Raw genomic sequence first — 20,362 nt, forward strand, 5'->3', positions numbered from 1 at the left:
TATTCCTCCTCACTCCAGGACAGACAGGTATCTGGGCCAATGACTGAAACACACAGGCTGCCCTGACCCCCGACTAACTTCACCCTCGTCTAGCCTCAGGCTCTCAGAACTTGTTCCCTATCTTAGCATCCCAGCAGGCCCAGACTATGACGTCCCCCTTAACTCCACCCTTCCTGGGTGACACCCCACAAGTCCAGGCCTCTGTGCAGTGAGGAAAGGGTTGAAAAATACAGACCCCTGCCTGCCACGCCCCCAGCTTCCCTCTAGGAAAGATCCAGTTCTTAGATGGAGGCTAGGGTCCCTGTCAGGAGCAGGACCATTTCTGCCGGTAGACACAGGTACTTCTTTTGCTGAAAGCCACAAACCACACTACACATTCACCCTTCCCATGTTCTTCCTTTTTTCTCTCCCTCCTCTTCTTCCTCCGTCCTCCCAAACTCGGCCTCATGCTTCATGCATGCTCTGTTTTTTTTGGCTCTACGGAGAAAATTCCCCTAGAAACACGGGTTGAACAGGCAATCTGCAGTGTGTCTGGTGTGTGTGTGTCTGTGTGTGTCTGGTTGGTACCTGCTCCTGTGGGTTCTGGACTGAGGACGTGTACACATCTTGACTACTCAGAGACCAAGCCGTCAGATCGTGCTGTTTATTGAGGATGCAATGGGAGGACCTCTAAGAAGAAAGGAGTTGTGGAGGGGCTGCCTCTTCTGTTTCTGGATACAGGAGAGCGAAGAGAGACCTGAGCCATGAGATGGGGCCAGGGTGGGGTGGGACTGGCCTCTCTTGGTCGGTCGTTGTCCTTCGGCACGCCCAGAATAGGCAGTTGTTGGGACTGCGGCCCCAGTGTGAGAGGGGGGCCTGGGTCCGAGACCCAGGAGCCGGACAGAGTAGTTGGTGACTAAGCGGGGTGTTGTGTCCAAGCGGAAGGCCGGGAGCCTGGAGCTGAGCCCATGGCCTGGCTGGGGGACCTCAGCCAAGGAGCTGAATGCCAGGCACGTGCCAGGAGGAATTTCACCAAGTTTAGCCATCCACACCTGTCCAGGCTCATGAAGACGCAGCCTGGGAGAAGTGTGGTGGCCAGAGGGACAACAGCAGGGCAGGGTGGAGAGTGGGCTGACAGCAGGCTGGGGGACAGAGCGTGCGGGAGACAGCTGGGGATGCAGGGGTGGCGGGAGGGCAGGGGGCAGCCCTCTCTACCTGCTGGCTTTCTTGGAGGAGGTGCTCTGGCTGGAGCCCTTCCCCAGGGTATCTTTGTAGTCGCTGCTGCTGCCCCTGCCCCGGACGTCCCCGCCGCGGACGCTGCACACGCCAGAGATGCAGCTACTGCTACTGGCCACGTAGCCGCCGCTCACGGAGCTGGGCCGGAAGCCATAGCCGCCGCTGCCGCTGGTGCTGCTGATGATAGCTGCAGAGGGACACCGGGGGCGGAACCCTCAGGGGCGGGGCTAGGCGAGGCCGCCGCCCTCCCGGGACTCAGGGGCTCTTGGAACAATGGGTTAGGTGCCCGCCCTGCGGCTCCGCCCCCTCCCCTGGGGAAAACAGCCCAAAGACCGCTTCCCCCGTGTCCTGCCCTTGCCATGCCCCCCTTAGACCCAATCTAGCTGGTTCTTAATTCTCAGAAGCCCAACATTTTGGTCCGGGTACCAATACAACCACCTGTTATTCTGGATACACACCCCCTCTTCTATTAGCCTTTTTGCCAAACTTTCCCTCCAACCTTTCTTTCCCTCTCACTAGCTGCCCTATAAATGGCATCTTTTAGAGCTCTGGTTAAATTCCTAGTCCTGCTGAGAAATACGGAGATGCAACACTGTCAGCTTATGCTCTGAGGTCCCCATTCAACAATTCCCTCAGCCGCCTCTAATTCTCCAGCCCAGGGCTGGTTGCAACTTGTGGCCCTGGTGCCCCAGGCCTCACAGACACTCATGCTCTACTTCCCCTTCTAGCTTTCCTAGAGGTCACCCCCTGGGAGCAGGGAGACAGAGGGATAGGAAGGAAGAACTCTGCTCTGAGAGTCAGGAGACCTGATTGCTGGCTATGCCTCTGCGATGTGGCTGTGTGATCTCAAAAGTGTTTGCTCTCTCGTCCTGAGTTTGCTCAGCTACACACACGGGTGCAACTAAGGCCCTTTCCTGTCTGCAGATTCTACAGTTCTAGGGCCCAGCACACAAGTACTTACAGATGCTGACTGGGGAGGGAAATTCTCCTGACATCCTGTAAGGGAGAGAAATAAAGTAAGAGCAAGCAGTCATCTAACCCACAGTCTATTAACCTCAAAGCTTGTGTCCCCACTGGCCTGTTGTGGGTTTTTGAACCCAATAGGCACCTCTGGAAATTTCCTGGGCTTTTGGTGAAAGCAGAGCTTAGGAAGCTGTGGCTGCAGCCCCTGAATCTTTGGGGGGTAAGCAGGCAACAACCCAAATCAAACAGTTGGCACAAAGTTCACATGCAGGCTGGCATGCACACTTCCCAAGGACCGGCCTTGGCACTGAGTCTTTCTCAGCTGCTGAGAACATTGGGGAAGCTGGAATGGTTGCCCTGGGACACGTCTGATAAGCTCATCTTATTTCTGGACTGGTAAGAATGATGGAACAAGAAGGCCTAACATAGTAATGGGGTGGGGTTTATTTTTTTTATTTTTTTGGTTGGAGTTGTGGGGGGTGGTAGTATGCAGAGGTATACCCAGGAAAATTGTAAGATGGAATGAGCTAATCACTGAGGCGCAGTGCTTGGCATGAGTGAGGGCTCACACAGGGGTAGGTATTATTAATTACTGTTATTATTCCCATCATCACCACCCCTTCACTCCCAAGGACTCATCTTTTCTGGATGAGTGTGTTAAGCATTCTCTTTTGTCCTTCTCAACCCCCACTCCCCCACCCCCTCACCCCTACACCCCCACACCCCCACACTCCCCCCAGGGCTTTCCTGCTGGAGCACCGCCCCCCACCTGCACTCCTCGCTCTCCAGCAGCTTGCGGTAGGTGGCGATCTCCATGTCCAGGGCCAGCTTCAGGCTCATGAGCTCCTGGTACTCGCGCAGCATCCGGGCCAGCTCCTCCTTGGCTTGGTGCAGGGCGGACTCCAGCTCGTCCAACTTGGCCCGGGCATCCTTCAGGGCATTGTCACCCCTCTGCTCGGCATCAGCGATGGCCGTCTCCAGGTTGGAAGCCTAAACAGGGAATCAGAGAAGTTGGAAAACTGGACGGGGTGATTAGAGTCATCCACATCCAAACCCCACTAGTACTTGGAGACTCCTGGGTGGGGATGCACATTTCTATCCTTCCCACCTCCCACTTCTCTAATAGGCTGGAGCCCCTTCTGGGACCAGCAAGTCCTTCCTAGCTTTATCTCCACTTGCTTGTATTTAGTCCTTTAGGTGGTGATGAACAATAGCTCACCCTGCCCTCCTGCCCTCCTGTGATCGTGGCCAGTTCAGTACCACATCAGTTCATTAGGAAAACATTTACTTGGCCGTCCATGTACCAAGGATATAGAAGAGCTTTCTGCTCTTGAGTTGTTTCAAGTCTGGGATGAGAGATCCTTGGAATGTTGTGTTGTGGGTACATTGAGAGTAGCCGCCCAGGTACATAGGACCACAGATGAGGGGCACAGGGAAGGGGGTTCCCTAAAACTAACTATGACTTCCCAAGTGCTTACCGTATGCCTGGCACTACCCTCAGCCCCGACATGCTTTTTGTATGTCTTAGCTCATGCGGTCCTTACACTCGCCTGTGCAGAAAGGACAACTTGCCCCATGTCATGAAGTCACTAAGTGTTAAAGCCCCTGGGAAGGTGGAAAGAGCACTGGACTAGGAGTCATAGTGGGTTCCAACCACAGCTCTGCCATTCGCCAGCTTGCAACCCACTTAACCTCTCTGAGGTTTCCTCATTTGTAACAATGGGTAGCTCTTGCTAATAGAATCTTTGAGACACTTTGGATGATAAATTGATAGGAGCCACTCCTGTTGTTATTCTATAACCTCATCCTGTCTCCCCATCTACTCAAGCTGAGACTGTAGCCTAGAGCCCTGGGAAGAGTTTGAGCAAGGCCTCACTGATAGTTAAATAGTTACAGAAGGCTCTTGAATGGCGCTCTCTGAGCCCACTTGTCAGTCATTTCATTAACAAATGTTTACTAAGCTGCTACTATGTCCTGGCATTGTACTAGATGCTGGGAAAGCAATGGGGGAACAGAACAGCCAGCTCCCTGCCTTCCTCCAGTTTCGTGGAAGAAGGGACAGGCTGGTGTGGGTCAATCACCAAAGTGTGACAAGGACAAGAGAAGCATAGATGCCAGAACAGCATGTGATTAAGGCAGAAGGCACAGGGGGGTGTGGTCCTACCCCATTCTGGGGAATGAAAGAGACGGCTTCCTGTAGGAAGGGCTTCAAAGTAGAGGTTCTTGGGGAGAGCGGGAGATGAGACGCCTCAGGGATGTCTGCTCTAAGTATTTGAGGCAGTGACCTCATTGGTTCCTTTCCTTTCATGGGCAGAGATTTGAGAGGCTGATATTCTTGACCAACTCTTTCCCCTTCCAATTATGCCCTCCTGCCCCAGGCCATAGGAAACCAGTTCCCTCACCTGCTTCTTCACATTCTCAATCTCTGAGCGGATTCTCTGGATGAGCCGGGTGAGCTCTGAGATCTCATTCTTGGTGTTCTTGAGGTCATCCCCGTGCCGGCCAGCTGCCAGCTGCAGCTCCTGGAACTGGGACCCCAAAGCACAGAGCATGGTGAGCATGCTGGGTGTGTCATAGGACCACATGATATCTCGGGATTGCAGATATCATGGGGGAAGGACATGTTGGACACTCAACTGGACATGGCCTTTGTTCTGAGAATGATCAGGCCCAGTCCTCATGCCTGCTGGGGTTGCCCTCCCCGGTCCTGCTTCAGCCAAGCTTACCTTGGTCTGGTACAGCGCCTCGGCCTCAGCCTTGCTTTTCAGGGCGATCTCCTCATACTGGGCACGGACCTCATCAATGATGCTGTCCAAGTTCAGGTCTCGGTTGTTGTCCATGGACAGGATGACAGACATATCGCTGATGTGGGACTGGATCTGAGCGATCTCCTATATGGGAAACAAGGCTGGTCTCACGTCTTGACTTTCAGGGGCTAACAGCCCTCCCACCCATTCCTTGAAGCAAGATAAGCAAATCTGGATAATGCTAACTCAGAGACTCTGGGCCAAAACTGTTGCTCCCAAGGCAAAGTGAGTTTCCTCCAGGCCACAGATAGATTCCTGCCTCCATGAAGCCAGGATATGGACCATTTCCTTTCCACCCAGAAGGTGGAGACTGGGAGCCTCTCAGGGCTGAAGTGGGAGATGAATGGCTAACCACGGGATCTCCCCGAGATCAAAGAACCTCTCTCAGCCCCCAGAACAGAGTTTTACTCACTGGCTGCCAGCAGAGGGGTGGGTGGAGACACAGACTTACGGCTTCATAGAGACACTTGAAGAACTTGATCTCCTGATCCATGGAGTCCACTTTGGCCTGAAGCTCAACCTTATTGGCATAAGCAGCATCCACATCCTGGAAGATGCCCCCGACACCCCTCGGTCACTGCCAGTGCAGCAGAGAAGGGAACACCTACCCCACCCTGGGTGCCCAGCACACTGAAATAGTTTCCCTTTTCTCTCTGAGAGGCTCATGGGAGAGGAGACGACGGAGCAAAAGGCCCAGCCTTGTCCCATCCTGAGAATCTGCTCCTTCAGCAGGGATGGGGTACCCCTCTAAGGAAGGGAGCCCCAGCCAGGCTGCTGTCAGTCATCCCTTTGATGTGAAAGTCAGGCCCTGTGGCTGTAGGGGAGCCCCTGCGTGTCATCTTCTGCTGTTCTTTAGTGTGGACATGAAACACTCAGAAAGGCCATCATCTCTCTGCCTTTTCATTCCCTTTCTGGGTAGTCCATTGTGGTTTTCCTCAGCCTTTACGTCATTAGTTTGGAATCAGCTCTTTCACTGAGAGCAGAGGATACTGGTAAGCTCAGCTCTCCCTGGTCCCAGGCCAGCCCTGAATTCAAGGCCTGTCTTGCCCCTCACCTTCTTGAGCAACACAAACTCATTCTCTGCAGCTGTTCGCCTGTTGATTTCTTCCTCATACCTGCAAGAATGCCAGAGCTTTGTCAGTGAATATGTCTCACTTAGAACCCTCTCACTGAGAACCTCTTTCACTCAAAGAAGACTTTGAGAGGCAGTATGACCATCTGAGGGACAGACGCTAATGGGCCACAGAGTCCTGGGCTAGTGAGGCTACCAAGCAAGGAAGTCTTCCTGGAGGAGGGGGCATGGTAACTAAGTCTGGAGAGGAAAAAAAGGTGATTATTGAAGACCCGGCTACAAAACTGAGGTAAGAGCATGTGGAGCAAATGTTCTATGGGAAATCTTACAGGAAGCAAGAAACAAGCTCTTCCTTGAAAATTTGAATGAAGCCTTACAAATGAATGGGAGTATTTCCTTAGTTCCTCCTCATAGCCATTCCTCCAGTGAAGACCCAGAAGCTCCAGAAGATTATGAATAGTTTAATCAAGGTTTCCCTCATCCAGGCAGATACAGTCCTTTGACCACTGTTCAGCTCAATGGACATTTGTCCCAAGGGCCAGACCAGAGGCTGGAGGAGCAGAGAACAGTTTCCAGAGTTGTGTTGGGATAATTCTGCTTGGTAAGACAAAGAACAATGCCCCTCATCTCCAAAAACTTTAAGCCGGGGTAGCTGCCACTCCTGCAGAAGGAGTTCAGAGGGAAAGGGACAACTGTCCAGCTGCAGGGGGATCCCTTCCCCACTCACCTCTTCTTGTAGTCCTCCACCACGTCCCGCACGCTCCTCAGCTCCGAGTCCAGCCGCACCCTGTCCCCGGACAGCGTCTCCAGCTGCTTCCGCAGGTTGCTGATGTAGCCCTCGAGGATGGGCTCCAGGTTGTTCTTGCAGTTGTTCAGGTCCAGCTGCTGCAGCAGCTCCCACTTGGTCTCCAGCACCTGGTTCTGCTGCTCCAGGAACCGCACCTGGGACCCAAAGAGTAGAAACTGTTGAGCCCCCGTGGGAATAGTCACACCTGTCATTCACAAGGCTCTGTGCAAGGCGCTCTGCCTGCATTTTCTCCTTCACCCCCTCACAACAGCTGCACAAGGCAGGCAAGTTGTTAACCCCATTAGATGGGAAGGAAGTGGAGCCACAGAGAAGTTGAGCCTCTTTCCAAGGTCTACCAGTTTGTTAAGAGGGGGAGCCCAGAAATGAACCCAGACTTGTGTTCCATAACTCATGCATCCAGTCACTTAGAACCCAATTATGGCCAATCCAGGTCAGGACAGGGGAGTGCCTAAAAACTACCAAGACGGGGTCAGGCTGGGTCCATCTTTGGAAAAGTTGACTGTTCTGAAGAAGGGAATCTGCTCTTCATTTTGTAGCCTATCAAGCTCAGTGAGGCTCAATGGGCCAAGAGCTTCTGGGTATTCGAAATTTCTGCATCAGGCCCCAGCTCCATCATTGCTCATGGCCTCCTCCCTCTGCCCTAGTTCGGCCCCTTAGAACCATCTTCCGCAGAGCAAGCATGGCACTGGGGCAGGACGGATAGATGGGGCTCCCCGTGCCACTGTCGCCTCACTGGGCCAGGAAAATGACCAGAGGGAGGGGACCTACATATTTTTCTCTTGTGCGGTTTGGTGGGGGGGGGGCACAAGTTTTAAAAAATGACTTAATCCACATGAGCACAGCCATTATCTAAATAAGGTTGTGTTCTCTATAATTATAAGCACAGGACCTCCGAAAACTGGCTGGGATTTAGCGTTGAGATGGGAACAGCTGTCAAACTGCTTGCCCCCTGCAGATCATCCAGCCTTGATTTGGTTTAATCAGTCCTAACTCTTTCATGTATATCCCTAAGACTGAGCGTTAGTCGCAGAGTAAACCCCATACTCAGGATGCCACAACTGGCATCTGGGTTGCACATTGGACTGTCAGGATCACAAATAGGTTGTGTCCTCATTCTGAGAAATAAAGAGCCACAGAGACAGTGCTGGCCCCTGAGGCGAGCAAGGGATGCTCAGAGCAGGAGTCTAGAGCTGGGGCTTGGAGCAGGGGGATGGGGAGGCTCCAATGGCTACTGACCATTTCAAGCATAGTCTTTGTCCTAGGTTGACCCACCCTTGGTGCCTTATTGTCATGTAGCCAACACAGCCCCCCAGTGCCCAGGACTGGGTCTCACCTTCCTCCCTCCCACTCTCGCCCCAGATGCCATACCCTGGCAAGGCATGTCCCTCCATGCTTTTGACAACTCATAGAATGAGAGTAATAATTTCTCATCTATCAAAAGTCAGGATCCTCTCTGGCTTGGATGATGCCTTGAGGCCTCCTCCAGACCTCTGGATCCTCCCCTTCTCAACCCTCCTCCCCCATCTCTCTGAAGATGAAAATGATAGTAAGGCTAACCATCCCTTGGGAGCACTTCTGTCTGTGGGAGGAGGCACCGTGCCAAGATCTTCGCATGCATTTTCTTTTATCAACCTGACAAAACCCCGGAGAGGCAGGCTATTATCTGCATTATGGAGATAAGGAAACGGAGGCACAGACAGAATAAATAACTCTCCACGCAGCTGGTCTGTGGCTGGCTTAGTCAAGACCCAGATGGTAAGTGATGGGGCCAGAGCAGAAGCCAGGTCTGGCTTCAGAGCACTGTGGAGGCGTCCTCCCCACTGTACTTTCCTGCTTCTCTCTTGAGTCCTTAGCCAACTGAAAATAATACCAATGGCCGAGCCATCTGGCAATGACCTGTCAAATGACTAGTGGATGAGACCCGCTGATAATGGACGGGAGGAAGACTCTGGGGCAGATTCCCTCTCACTGCTTTTTTTTTTTTAAATATTTTTTAAGATTTTGTTTATTTATTTGACAGAGAGAGATCACAGGTAGGCAGAGAGGCAGGCAGAGAGAGAGGGGGAAGAAGCAGGCTCCCTGCTGAGCAGAGAGCCCGATGCGGGACTCAATCCCAGGACCCTGAGATCATGACCTGAGCTGAAGGCAGAGGCTTAACCCACTGAGCCACCCAGGTGCCCCCTCTCAGCCTGCACGGACCCCAGGCTTAGCAATGGCACCAAGTCAACCCTCGAGTAAGAGATAGAGATCTTTCCTTCGGAGGTCCTGCCAGTAACCCCCATCAGCCTCTGACAGTAGAGACAGACCTCCCTCTGTGTTCTCTTGAGAAAGACTGCAGGGAATCATACATAAGTAACCCTGATGAAAGAAAACATCTGCTTTATCCACATTCAGTGCCTCCTCATATCTACCTTGAACCCCTGCTCCTGTAACAGAAGCTCATACCCTGAGAAGAGAAGGTTAGACCCACCTTGTCGATGAAGGAGGCGAACTTGTTGTTCAGAGCCTTGATCTGCTCCCGCTCCTGGGCTCGCACTTTCTGGATCTCCGGGTCCAGCTCCACATTGAGGGGGGCCAGGAGGCTTTCGTTGACAGTGACCTGATGGATGCCCCCTGGAGGGCACACAGATGGACACACGGGCCCCAGGGCTACACTGCCAAACATGCTGCCAGCAAAGCCACTGGCCCGGCCTCGACCAAACCCATAGCCTCCGCTCTTCCCGCTGCCGCTGGCCACGTTGAAGGAGATACTCCGGATGCCCCCCAGGCTGTAGAGGCTCCGGCTTCCAAAGCCCCCACTGAGCCCTTTGCCCCCTGCCCGGTAGGAGGATGAGCTGCCCCCTGAGAGCACGGCTGAGCAACCACTGAAGCCCCCCTTGGTGGCAGCTCCGGACTTGCAGGTAAATTGGCGGTTCATGCTGGTGGTGGAGAGAGGGTTCAGTTGCAGGAGGGATGAAGACCAAATCCTACACAGGCTCTGCAGGTTGCAGTGAGGACCAGTAGGCACCCTTCCTTATATGTGCTTGGCATTGGGGCTCATGGATGGGCAGTCAAGAGCTTAATTCATGGGTTTGGCTTGCCTGGGAGCAAGAAGTCATTTACTCTATGCTGAGCTAGAGATCAAGCCCTCCCCACCTCTGAAACAACATGAAACCTTCAAATTGCTGGGCTTGCAAGCTTTGCTCATGTAATTTGGGTTTTATCTAATTAACCTGCTGTTATAGGGTAATTTGCCCCAGGCCCCAGCCTCTCCAGAGGGATGTCACTGGACTTCACCATCCCTATCCTGATTAATCTCTGGGTCATGGACTTCCTCCTGGGGGCTCAGGGAGTTAGAAGGGGATAGACCCTCCGACAGGGCAGACTCCTAGGTATAGTATTTGGGGGTTCCATCCATAGGTGTATCCTCCTCTTTCCTGGAAAGACCCCCTTCATTCAGGCCTCCCAGAGACACACCCCGCTGGTGCCCCCTTCGCCCAACCCGCAGAGGACAGTGGCCATGTCTGCTGGGCGGTGAGCCGTGGAGTGACCTTCATGGACATGACCTTCATGGACATGAGCCCATGGGGAGTCATATGCTTCCATCAGTTCTCCAAGAACTGGGATCTCTACACTTCACCTCTCTCACACTCCTACAAGGCAGGCTGGAGGCTACACAAGTCACGATCATTGTCTGGTCCAAATGCTGGACAGAGTGAAGGAGGCTGGGATTGCAGCAAGTGGGTGAAAATCCAGGCAGTCAGCGCAGAGGAGGCAGGGAGATGGCAGAGAGAGGCTCGCCAGGGCCTGGAGGCTTCGAGGGAAGTCTTCCGAGGGAAGACTCCTGGACCAGCGGGGGATGTCTGCACATTTCTTCCTTCTGATTGTGTATCTGTTAGTAAGAGCAGGAGCAGCTGAGGACAGAACTGTTTGTTTGTTTGTTTGTTTGTTTGGGACCATCTCTTCAGAGATCAAATGGAGGAGCTTCTGTCCGGGTGACATTGAACCCTGATACCTCTCTCCAGACGCACGCGAGCCAGGGGTGCAGGCTGGCTGGGAGCCCCCCAGAGAGCAGGCATCTCCACAATGATTCTGTGGGCTGCTCCCATGAGTTCCCTCTGAAGGCTGTGTCATATGTCATCTCAGTGTTCCTTTGTAAGGAAAGTAGATGGTCCTTTGGCTCAGAGACCCCCTAGTTACTCCTCCCACCCTCCCTCCATCCCTCCTTTTCTCCCTTCAGTCACCTCTATTGAGAGCTTCTGTGTGCCAGGCAGGTGCCCAGTGTAGGGGACATGGGGGCTTGTGGTCTAATGCTAAAGGCTTTTCCCAGCTCTTGGAACCCTTCCTAGCCCTTTGTCCCCCTTGATGGCTTCGCTGGCTGTATGGCTTCACTGGGACATGCTTAACAGCACACCAGCCCAGGCTTTGACATCCCCACAGCTGCCGCCCTGTCCCACCCTGCCCACAACTGTTGTCCTGACTGTTCCCTGCCTCAGCCAGGGACATCTCACCCACATTCCTTATCTCCAAATATCTCCTTGATTTTGCCACACTATCCCTATGCAGCCTGAAACACCTTTTCTCCCCAACCCTTCTGATCCAAATCCTCTGCTCTTTCAAAACCCCACTTCAAACCCTGGTTTAACCCCATCTCCTCTTCTGTGTGCTGATCTCTTCTGTCCACTGAGAACTGAGCTGCTGTGTTCCCTAGGACCTGGGGTCTGGGTGAGGGTCCAATGTCTCCCAGTCAGCTCCTCCCTCTTTACCTTTCCTTGGGGCCCAAGACCAGCCTCTGGACATCCCTTCCCACATGCCAGAGGACTGCCGATTGTTGGAGCAGCAACCAAACAGCAGGGACAGTGCACCTTCAGGGAGCCCCTGGGCCTGCATCCAGCTAGAAGGCCACCAGGTAGGAGCCCAGACCAGGAGCTGGCTGCAGGGGTCTGAATCTCACTCCACCACCCAGCAGCATGTAACCTCTCGAAGCTTCCATTTCCCTGACATAAATGGGATAATAAACTCCTCATAGGGTAATAGTGACAATTACAGGCACTAATCCGTGTGAAGTGCTTGATATGTGCCTGCTGCTTATTCAGTGTTTAACAGATATTTCAATGACCAAAAGTAGGGAGTAAAGTGGAAGTTAGGACTTAGCCTATCCTCCTCCTCTTCTGCTCTCTCTCCTTCTTCCTGTCCTCTGGGAGAGGACATCTGGATCAACAACTCCATACGGTGCCATCTGCTGTTGGAGGATAAGGAGGGACTGATATTCCCAGAGACCCCAGGCTTAAGGAATCTCTCCACTCAGACCGTGTCTGGTCATGGAAAATTCGCCAATAGAAAGCTGCTGTCTAACAAGTGTCTGCCAAGTGCAAAACTCAGTAGGAAACACTTTTCAGACATTAGGCCTGTCACCATTGATCCATTTATCAGATGCTTACTGAGCACCTACCAAGTGCTGAGGGGGGCAACACCAAGCATTCTGTTCTTAAAGAACTTAGTTTCTGGATCCATCCAAAGGCAGGTGTCCCTGGGAAAAGCATCCCATCAAGCTATTAACAAGTCATTAACACCTTAGTGTGAAGTAGTTAATCAGATACTGGCCATTGGGAATGAAACACCCAATGTTGTTGATGAGGATGATGATAGGAGAGGAAGGTGGTGAGCTCTGGATCACCCACAGGAAGGGTGGGCCCAGGTAAGTCTCCTAGGGTGCCTGTGTTTTTGCTGCAGGAAAAAGGGAGGGACAGAAGGAAACCAGAATAGAGCCACAGTTCAGCAAGGTTACAAAGGCCCTGCCCTAGCTTTAAGTCTCTGGAGAGATTCAGGGGTAGGAGGAAGCAGAGCCCCCTGCCTTGGGATACCTCTGCCGCTGGCAGGGGAGACTGGAGACAATTTCCTACATCCCATGTCCCGGCTTCATCTTCTCTCACACCCTTTGAGGTATCAGAATCACTTGGTTTTCTAGGGGAGAATTAAATTTGGAGCCAGGCATGGACATCTCTGAGCCTCAGTTTTACTCATCTGTGAAATGGTGGGGAAGTATGTCATATCAGAGAATCAAACCCCCAAGTTTCTAGGACCCCATAGTTTTCCTTAGACACTCAATGAAAATTTAAACTGCTTGTTAAATAAAAGACATTGGTATGGTTCTTGATTTTATAGCCAAAATGTTTTATTTCATTTACCTAAATAATTTGTAGCTTTTTTGGTGGTCTTTGTTTCTACATTGTGGTGATCAGTTGGACATGCTTATGATCCCATGGTCCCAGTCGAGACCCATTGACTCCTTACTCTCAGCCTTTAGGGTCTGATAAACCATGAGAGAAGGTCTCAGAGGGAGACGGGCAAGAAATCTAGTATAATCCAAGAGAGTAATTGCTGGATGAGAGAAAAAGAGAAAACACAGAGGAGAGGGGATGCTGAATTCACAAGGGCTGCCTGGAGGAGGGGGTTTGGGTTCTGTTGGGGTCTGTTAGGACATTTATGAGGAAAGAACCCTCCAGCTGCAGCAAGCACTAGTGAAGGGCAACCACAGGTGATGATTCATAGAGCCTAAGCTCTGTATGTGGTAGGATGAGTGATAGGGAGCCACTGAGGGCTCTTGAGCCAGGCAGAACCTAAGCAATACAGTCTGAGGAAGCAGAATGTGACTGCTGATGGGTAGGAGTAGCGGGGGTGGGGAGAGGCTGGAGGCACTGAGAGGGGCAGGTGGTTCTCTGAGCAAATAATCGTCTCCAAAATTAAAGAGAATGAGCTGGGTTATTTGGATGACATCAGCTCTGATCCTGCCAGCTCTGCTCAGCAGACCAACTCTGGAAGGGAGCATGCTGCCCATGAGCCCCCCCCCCCGCAGGGGTCCCTCCTTGTACCCTTGTACCCCCTGCAGTTCCAGGCAGGTGAGGCTCTGAGCCCCAAGCCAGCTGGATGGTGTGCAGTCTCTGGGGGTCTTGGCCGCATTCAGAGCCACTCATCTGGGGGCAGGATGGCTGTTCAGCAGGTTTGCAGCTGGCAAGGCTGAAGGTGAGCTCATCCCAGAGGAGCTGGGGTATAAAGGATGGAGAAGGGCTGTCCTGCCAGGCACTTAGCTCCACTCCCATTCACAGTGTGGCTGCCAGAGAGGCTTACTCCTCACTCAGCTCTGGGGCCAGGAGCATCTCCTTCGAGCTTTGCTGGCCATCTTCTTACTCCAGTACCATCCTAAGCTTCTGGTGAAGGGTGTGGATTACGGAAATCTGAGGACCCAGGTCCAGGTCCTGCCAGGTGACCATGGGCAGTTCTCCCAACTTCCTAAGCCTCTGTTTCCACATCTCTAAAAAGGGGGCTGTTCATACCTGCTGCACCTGCTCCCAGGGGTGGATGGGAGACACCACTTAAATAATCATGATGATGATGTTGCTGATACTACTAATGATAGCTACCACACGCTGTGAGCTCTGCGGGGCACCGCTCTGAGCACTTCCTATGTAGTAACTTATTTAGTCCTCTCAACAGCTGTGTGAGAAAGATACTATTATTACCCTGTTTTGAAGATGGAGATACTGAGGCACCAAGAAATTAAGTAACTCACTGGGGGGCACACGGCCACACAACTCATAAGCAGAGGAACCAGGGCTCGATCCCAGCAACCTGGTGACAGTGTGCATGGTCAGCCTCTATGCTGCCCTGGCTTGCTCCTGTACAGATGTCCAGCACAGGTGCCTGTCCTTTTCCAGTTGCACGGAACCAGCTCTAGTCTCCCCCAAGCTCTGGTTCTGTGTCCCTGCTCTCCCTCCATCATCTGAACCTCAATGTGATGAAATGTGCTCGCCAGGACCAACTTCCTCCCACCCCTCTTCCTGCCACTACAGACCCTCCAGCCAGTGGGATCTGACCCTGCGCTCTCCTTCTCAGCTCTCCTGAAGAAAGTTAATATAGTGTCAGGACTTGGGTGAAGATGGGTGGTGGGAGCCTATGAGATGGTTCCGTGTTTCTCACACACAGCAAGGCTTTTCCCTGATGTCCTGCTCTGGGCTGTTCCCCCAGCCTCCTGCCCACTAGGGCAGCTTGTCCCATCCTTTAAAACAAACCAAGACACACCTCCTCTAAGAAGCTCCTCCCCAATTTCCACATCCTCCCTATCAGGGTCAGCTGCACCTCTCTGCACACACCTGATTGCCCAGGTGCTGTGTGCATCCCTCCAAAATGATCGAAGAGGTCCCTCCGAGGTCAGGCAATGCATTTTGCTCCTGTGGCCCCAGGATCCAGGGCTTGTGCCAGTTGATAGATGTGCTCTAGCACATGTCAGAGGGCGCGTGTGGGTGCATAGCAGTGTGGGGGTGGCCATGAACATGGATGTGAGCACCGTGGGTAGCCTGCCTGTAGGGAGTGGCATGGCGGTCCCAGTGATCTGCAGCTAACAGCTACTGTGATGGGCCAGAGCCTAGCTGTATGGGCCTGTGAGCCGCTGGCATGTGTCTGAGCACATATACACTGGCTTCTGGTGACAGTCCACCTGACAGTGGGTCCCTGTCAGATTAGCTCTCTGTTCTTCTCCGTTAGTGGCACATGGGTGACAGTTCCACCTTCATCATATCCTTTTTTTTTTAAGATTTTACATATTTATCTGAGAGAGAGAGAGAGTCCGCACAAGTGGGGGGAGAGGCAGAGGGAGAAGCAGGCTCCCTGCTGAGCAGAGAGCCCAACACCAGGCTCGATCCCAGGAACCCGGGATCATGACCTAAGCTGAAGGCAGATGCGTAACCAAATGAGCTACCCAGGCGCCTTTCTTCTTTTTCAATAATAGCCAAGGGAGGAAGCATGGTGACTCCCAGCTGGTGACCAGTTGAGGGAATCGAATTCATTCATTCATTCATTCAACATCCCCAAAACCATGAAAATTAGAGGTTCTAGCTAGCTGGGCCTGAAAAAGCATCCTTTCCTGGGGGCAACAGGATGGACAAGGGGACTTCTCAAGGTCACAGAGCATCCATTCCACTGAGACCTTCTCTACCAGAGAACACAGATGAATCAGTGAAAGCCTCACATAATACCAAGTTTGGAAGCTAGGGAGAACACTTCTACAGGTAAAAAAATGGGAAGGTTTGAGGCCAAGGGAAAGGCACAGGGAGGAAAGGCTCGGAAGAGTGGTGGGTCAAGGAAGCAGGGCACATACATTGTGACTGCCTTCTTTCACATTGTGTGATTCATTCTCCAATTACGGAGCAAGCACTCTGGGCCAGAGGAAGAGGGAGGCTGGTAAATTCCTGGGCTTGCCCTTGGCCAATCAAACAGAGTGCTAGTTATATCCGTGCCCCTACTGGCCCCAACTGCTCCCCCATCTTTATTCCAGGTTGCTGTTTGCCATATAGTGGGAAAGGCCAGGGGCGTGTCCAAGGACATGGTTTCTTTGGCGTCTTCCTTGCTACCCCTTTGCCCCAAATTTTTATTTTTTATTTTATATATTTTTATATTTATATATTATATATATTTATATATAATAAATATATTATATTCATGTTTTATTTATATGATTCATGTAACATAAAATTAACCATTTTAAAGTGAACAATTCAGTAGCATTTAGTGTATTCACAATGTGGTATAAATACCACCTCTATCTATGTCCATACATCTCATCACTCCAAAAGGAAACGCAGTACCCCCTAGCAGGCACTCCCCATTCCCCTAACCCAGTCTCTGCCACTGCGTAGTTTCCATGGATTTACCTGTTCTGGACATTTCATATGAATGGAGTCATACAACATCTGCCTTCCCTCACTTAGCATCACGTTTCCAAGATTCATCCATATTACAGCACGTGTCTGCACTTCATTCCTTTTTTATGCCTGAATAATACCCTGTTGCAAAGTATGTACTACAATTTTTTATAACCATTCATTGTGGACATTTAGGCTATGTCTTTGTCCTGTCATGGTGCTACAACAAATACTGCAGACCGGTACCTTATAAACAACAGAAATTTACTTCTCACAATTCTGGAAGCTGGGAAGTCCAAGGTCAAGGCAGTAGCAGGGTCACACTGCAGAGGGTGCACAGCCAGCAACTTCCCCTATGTCCCCATGTGGTGGGAGGGGCTAGAGAGCTCTGGGCGGTCTCTTTATTAGAGCACCAGTCCCATTCATGACCTAAAACCTAAGTACTTCCCAAAGGCCCCACCTCCTAATACCACCATCTTTGGGGATTAGGGTTTCAACATGTGAATTTGGGGGAGATACAAACACTTAGAGCATAGCAATCTGTTTCCACCTTTGGTTATTGTGAACCATGCTGCTGTGAACATGCATGTACAAGAATTTGTTTAAGCACCTGTTTTCAATTCTTTTGGATGTATAGACCAAGGAGGGTAACTGCTCACATGCCAGTCCTATGTTTAACTTTATGAAGACATGCCTGACTTTTTCACAATGGCTGAACCATTTTACACTCCCACCAGTCACATACAAAAGTTCCAATGTCTCCACATCCTTGTCAACACTTTTTATTTTCCATTTTTTTTTTAAATTACAACTGTCCTAGTGAGTGTGGGGTGGTACTTCACTATGGTTTGGGCTTGCATTTTCCTCATGATGAGTCATGTTGAGCATCCTTTCATGTGCTTTTTGACCATTTGTATATCTTCTTAGAAATAAAGTCCATTAAAGTCCTTTGCTCTTGTTTTAATTGGGTTGTTTGTCCTTTTGTTGTTGAGTGCTAAGAGTTCTTTATATGTTCTGGATGCTAGACCCTCAGCAGATAGATGACGTGATCAGCAAAGGTTTTCTCTCATTCTGCAGGATTTCTTTTCACTTTCTTGGTAGTGTCCTTGGATGTACAGAAGTTTTAAATTTTGATGAAGTTCAATTTAATCTGTTTTTTCTTTTGGTGCTTGTGCTTTCATGTCGTATCTAAGAATCCTTTGCCAAATCCAGGCTCATGAAGATTTATCCCTTTATTTCTTCTAAGACCTTTCCGGTTTTAGCTCCTATATTTAGGTTGTTGATCGATTTGACGTAATTTTTTTATATAATGAGAAGTGGGAGTCCAACTTTATTCTTTTGCATGTGGCTGGCCAGTTGTCCCAGCGTATCCAGCAATGGTTTTAGCATCCTTGTCAAAATGGCCATAAATGCATGGGTTTTCTCCCTCAAATCTTTTTTTTTTTTTAAGATTTTTATTTATTTGACAGACAGAGATCACAAGTAGGCAGAGAGGCAGGCAGAGAGAGAGAGGAGGAAGCAGACTCCCCGCAGAGCAGAGAGCCGGATGTGGGGCCCGATCCCAGGACTCCAGGATCATGACCTGAGCTGAAGGCAGAGGCTTTAACCCACTGAGCCACCCAGGTGCCCCTCCCTCAAATCTTTTAAACATATTTGTGCTAAGTAGGAAGACCCTACAAGCACTATCCCTAGTTGTCTCTGCTAGGTGAAGCTTCCTTCAGTGGAAAGCCCAGCAAAGAATAAGGCCAGTTCTTGCCCTCGAGACGCCCAAGTCTGGCACTGATGGAATCAGTCACACAGAGATCATCTCAACGGCATGTGGACATGTCATGTTGGATGTGAGCAGTGGGCATAGCAAGGTCCTAGAAAACAGACCCTCAGACAGGCCTAAAGATTCAGAAAGATTTCCAAGAGGAGTGAGTACCCAAATGGAATGTCAAAGGAGCAGTAAGAGTTGCCCGCATAATAAAAGGTGTAAATGGAAGTCTCCATGCCCAAAGCCCGTGTGAGCACAGGCATCACCCAGACAGATGACTCAGCCCCTAAGTGGACGTTTGTTGGAAGTCTACAGAGAGCAAATGAACAAGATACTTATGCTCCCAGACAGTGTGGACACTCCTTCGTTCCCCACTTCCCTAGACTGCTCTCCAACCAAAACCGATGCACACATCTTCCTTCCGGTCACTTTGCCCTGTGTACTGAAGTCAGACCCACAGAATTTAAGTTGGCGACCATGGTCCTATCTCTATGATTTCCTCTCTTGGGCTTCAAAGGAGTCTTCAACTGAGTCATAAGGCAAGAGTGCAGTCATCCTTATGCACTTCTCAGGATCTTAATTAGGCCCCAGATGACAAAGAATCCCTCCATTTCTCAGGCAGATAAATTGCAACCAGAGGGGTTGCCCCTCTGCCCTCCTCAATACCCCAGCATAGGACATGTTGCCTCAGTCCCCCAAAATCATATCTGCCTAGCCTCTGGGTCCTTCACTGTGCACCCAGCACCGGGCACAGGACCCAAGCCTCATAACCCAATGGTCAGAGGCATACCAGCACTCTGGTCCTGGAGGAGGCAACCCCATGGATGACTCATGGGTTCCTCTAAAGGCTGTCCCAGGTTGTAGATCCCATCTGCCCATCCCTTCCCCATAGCCCTCTTACTGGGTCACTGGGAATTTGGTCTTTGGGGAAAGGCAGAGCATCAGCGCTGGGAAGGGCCTTAGGGTTTTCTGGTCCTGGGGTTCATGACCCAGGGAGTCCATGGATAGGCTTTGGGCGGTTTGCAAACCTCTGAACAGGTAGACATAATTCTGTACCCTTTTCAGGTGGAAAACGTCCATAGCTCACCTCAGTTGGTCTGAGTGTAACAAGTGACTGGTTAGTGGCTGAGCCAGAACAGAACCCCCGTAAGTCCCAGGGCATTATTCCCCATAGTCACCACAGCAGTTACACCAGAGGGAGGCATTTGGGCAGAAAGCCCACCAGACTCTTGGGATCTTGTGCTTCCCAAGGTTTACTGCATCTTGGCACACAGAGGAGGACCTCCATAATACATGAAAGACACAGTGAGGCTAATGGAGGTGGTAGCTTGGGGCAAGAGGCCCTGTCTTTGGAAGACCAACCACTATTACCTGAGGGATGGGAGCAAACAGCTCAGAACACCCATGCTACTAGATGGACCAGAAAGTATGTCCACGGGCTGAATTCTGCACACCAAAGTTGAGGGACTAGAAATCCCACCCAGCCTCACTACCCACTTCAGAAAATCTAAGATCTCCCAGCTCTCACCAAAATAAGCATACAAAACCTGTCCCCAAACCTATTGTGACGGTGTGATTTAAGTTCTCTCTCCAGGAACCTATGTGCCCATTTTTCTAGTTATTTGATTAAACTTTCCCCCTCCACCAGGAGGCCTTCTTTGTTTAGCTTCTGCATCCTGGTCCCCACTCAGCGATGCCACAGAGGGCTTCCCTTCCCTGATTTGTGCCAGGACATGGTTATGCGCATATGTCCATCTCTCCCATCAGCCTTGAGATCACCTCCAGAGCAGCCTGCTCTGATCTGCCTCCAGACTCCCTAAAGGCTTGTACACATGTGTGGGCCAGAGCCCATTATCATTAGGGGGGTGGGCAATTTGGTGAGATTGACACACTAACAAGACTGACACACTGATATCACCCAAGGGCAATTTATTGAATGTACAGCAGAAATCCTGAGTCCTTAACTCAAGTGATGGAGGGACTGGGTGTTGCCATTCTTGGGAATATTTACACCAAGAGCCATGACTTCCAGGCTGGACAGCACCACCAGAGATAGAGCAAGCT

General features: G+C 51.1%; 1 protein-coding gene across 1 annotated transcript; it reads right to left on the minus strand.

Annotated features, from left to right (window-relative positions):
- Nucleotides 1-1,190: 1,190 nt before the first annotated feature.
- LOC123946702 (keratin, type II cytoskeletal 71) lies at nucleotides 1,191-9,782 on the minus strand. The gene is made up of 9 exons (XM_046012357.1): nucleotides 9,336-9,782; nucleotides 6,785-6,999; nucleotides 6,040-6,100; nucleotides 5,437-5,532; nucleotides 4,905-5,069; nucleotides 4,581-4,706; nucleotides 2,948-3,168; nucleotides 2,177-2,211; nucleotides 1,191-1,402 (listed from the first exon to the last, which is right to left on the minus strand). The coding sequence occupies exons 1-9, from the start codon at nucleotides 9,780-9,782 to the stop codon at nucleotides 1,191-1,193; spliced, it is 1,578 nt and encodes a 525-aa protein (XP_045868313.1).
- Between the last annotated feature and the right edge of the window lie 10,580 nt (nucleotides 9,783-20,362).

Source organism: Meles meles, chromosome 7 (genome assembly GCF_922984935.1).
Source record: "Meles meles chromosome 7, mMelMel3.1 paternal haplotype, whole genome shotgun sequence".
NCBI classification, from domain to species: Eukaryota; Metazoa; Chordata; class Mammalia; order Carnivora; family Mustelidae; genus Meles; species Meles meles.

Excerpts from the sequence above, each read along its gene's own strand:
- LOC123946702 (XM_046012357.1), bottom strand. The coding sequence starts at position 9,782 with ATGAACCGCCAATTTACCTGCAAGTCCGGAGCTGCCACCAAGGGGGGC. Across the intron at positions 6,101-6,784 it reads GTGGAGGACTACAAGAAGAG|GTATGAGGAAGAAATCAACA; the intron begins GTGAGTGGGGAA and ends GCATTCTTGCAG. Across the intron at positions 2,212-2,947 it reads CTGGAGAGCGAGGAGTGCAG|GATGTCAGGAGAATTTCCCT; the intron begins GTGGGGGGCGGT and ends TCTCCCTTACAG.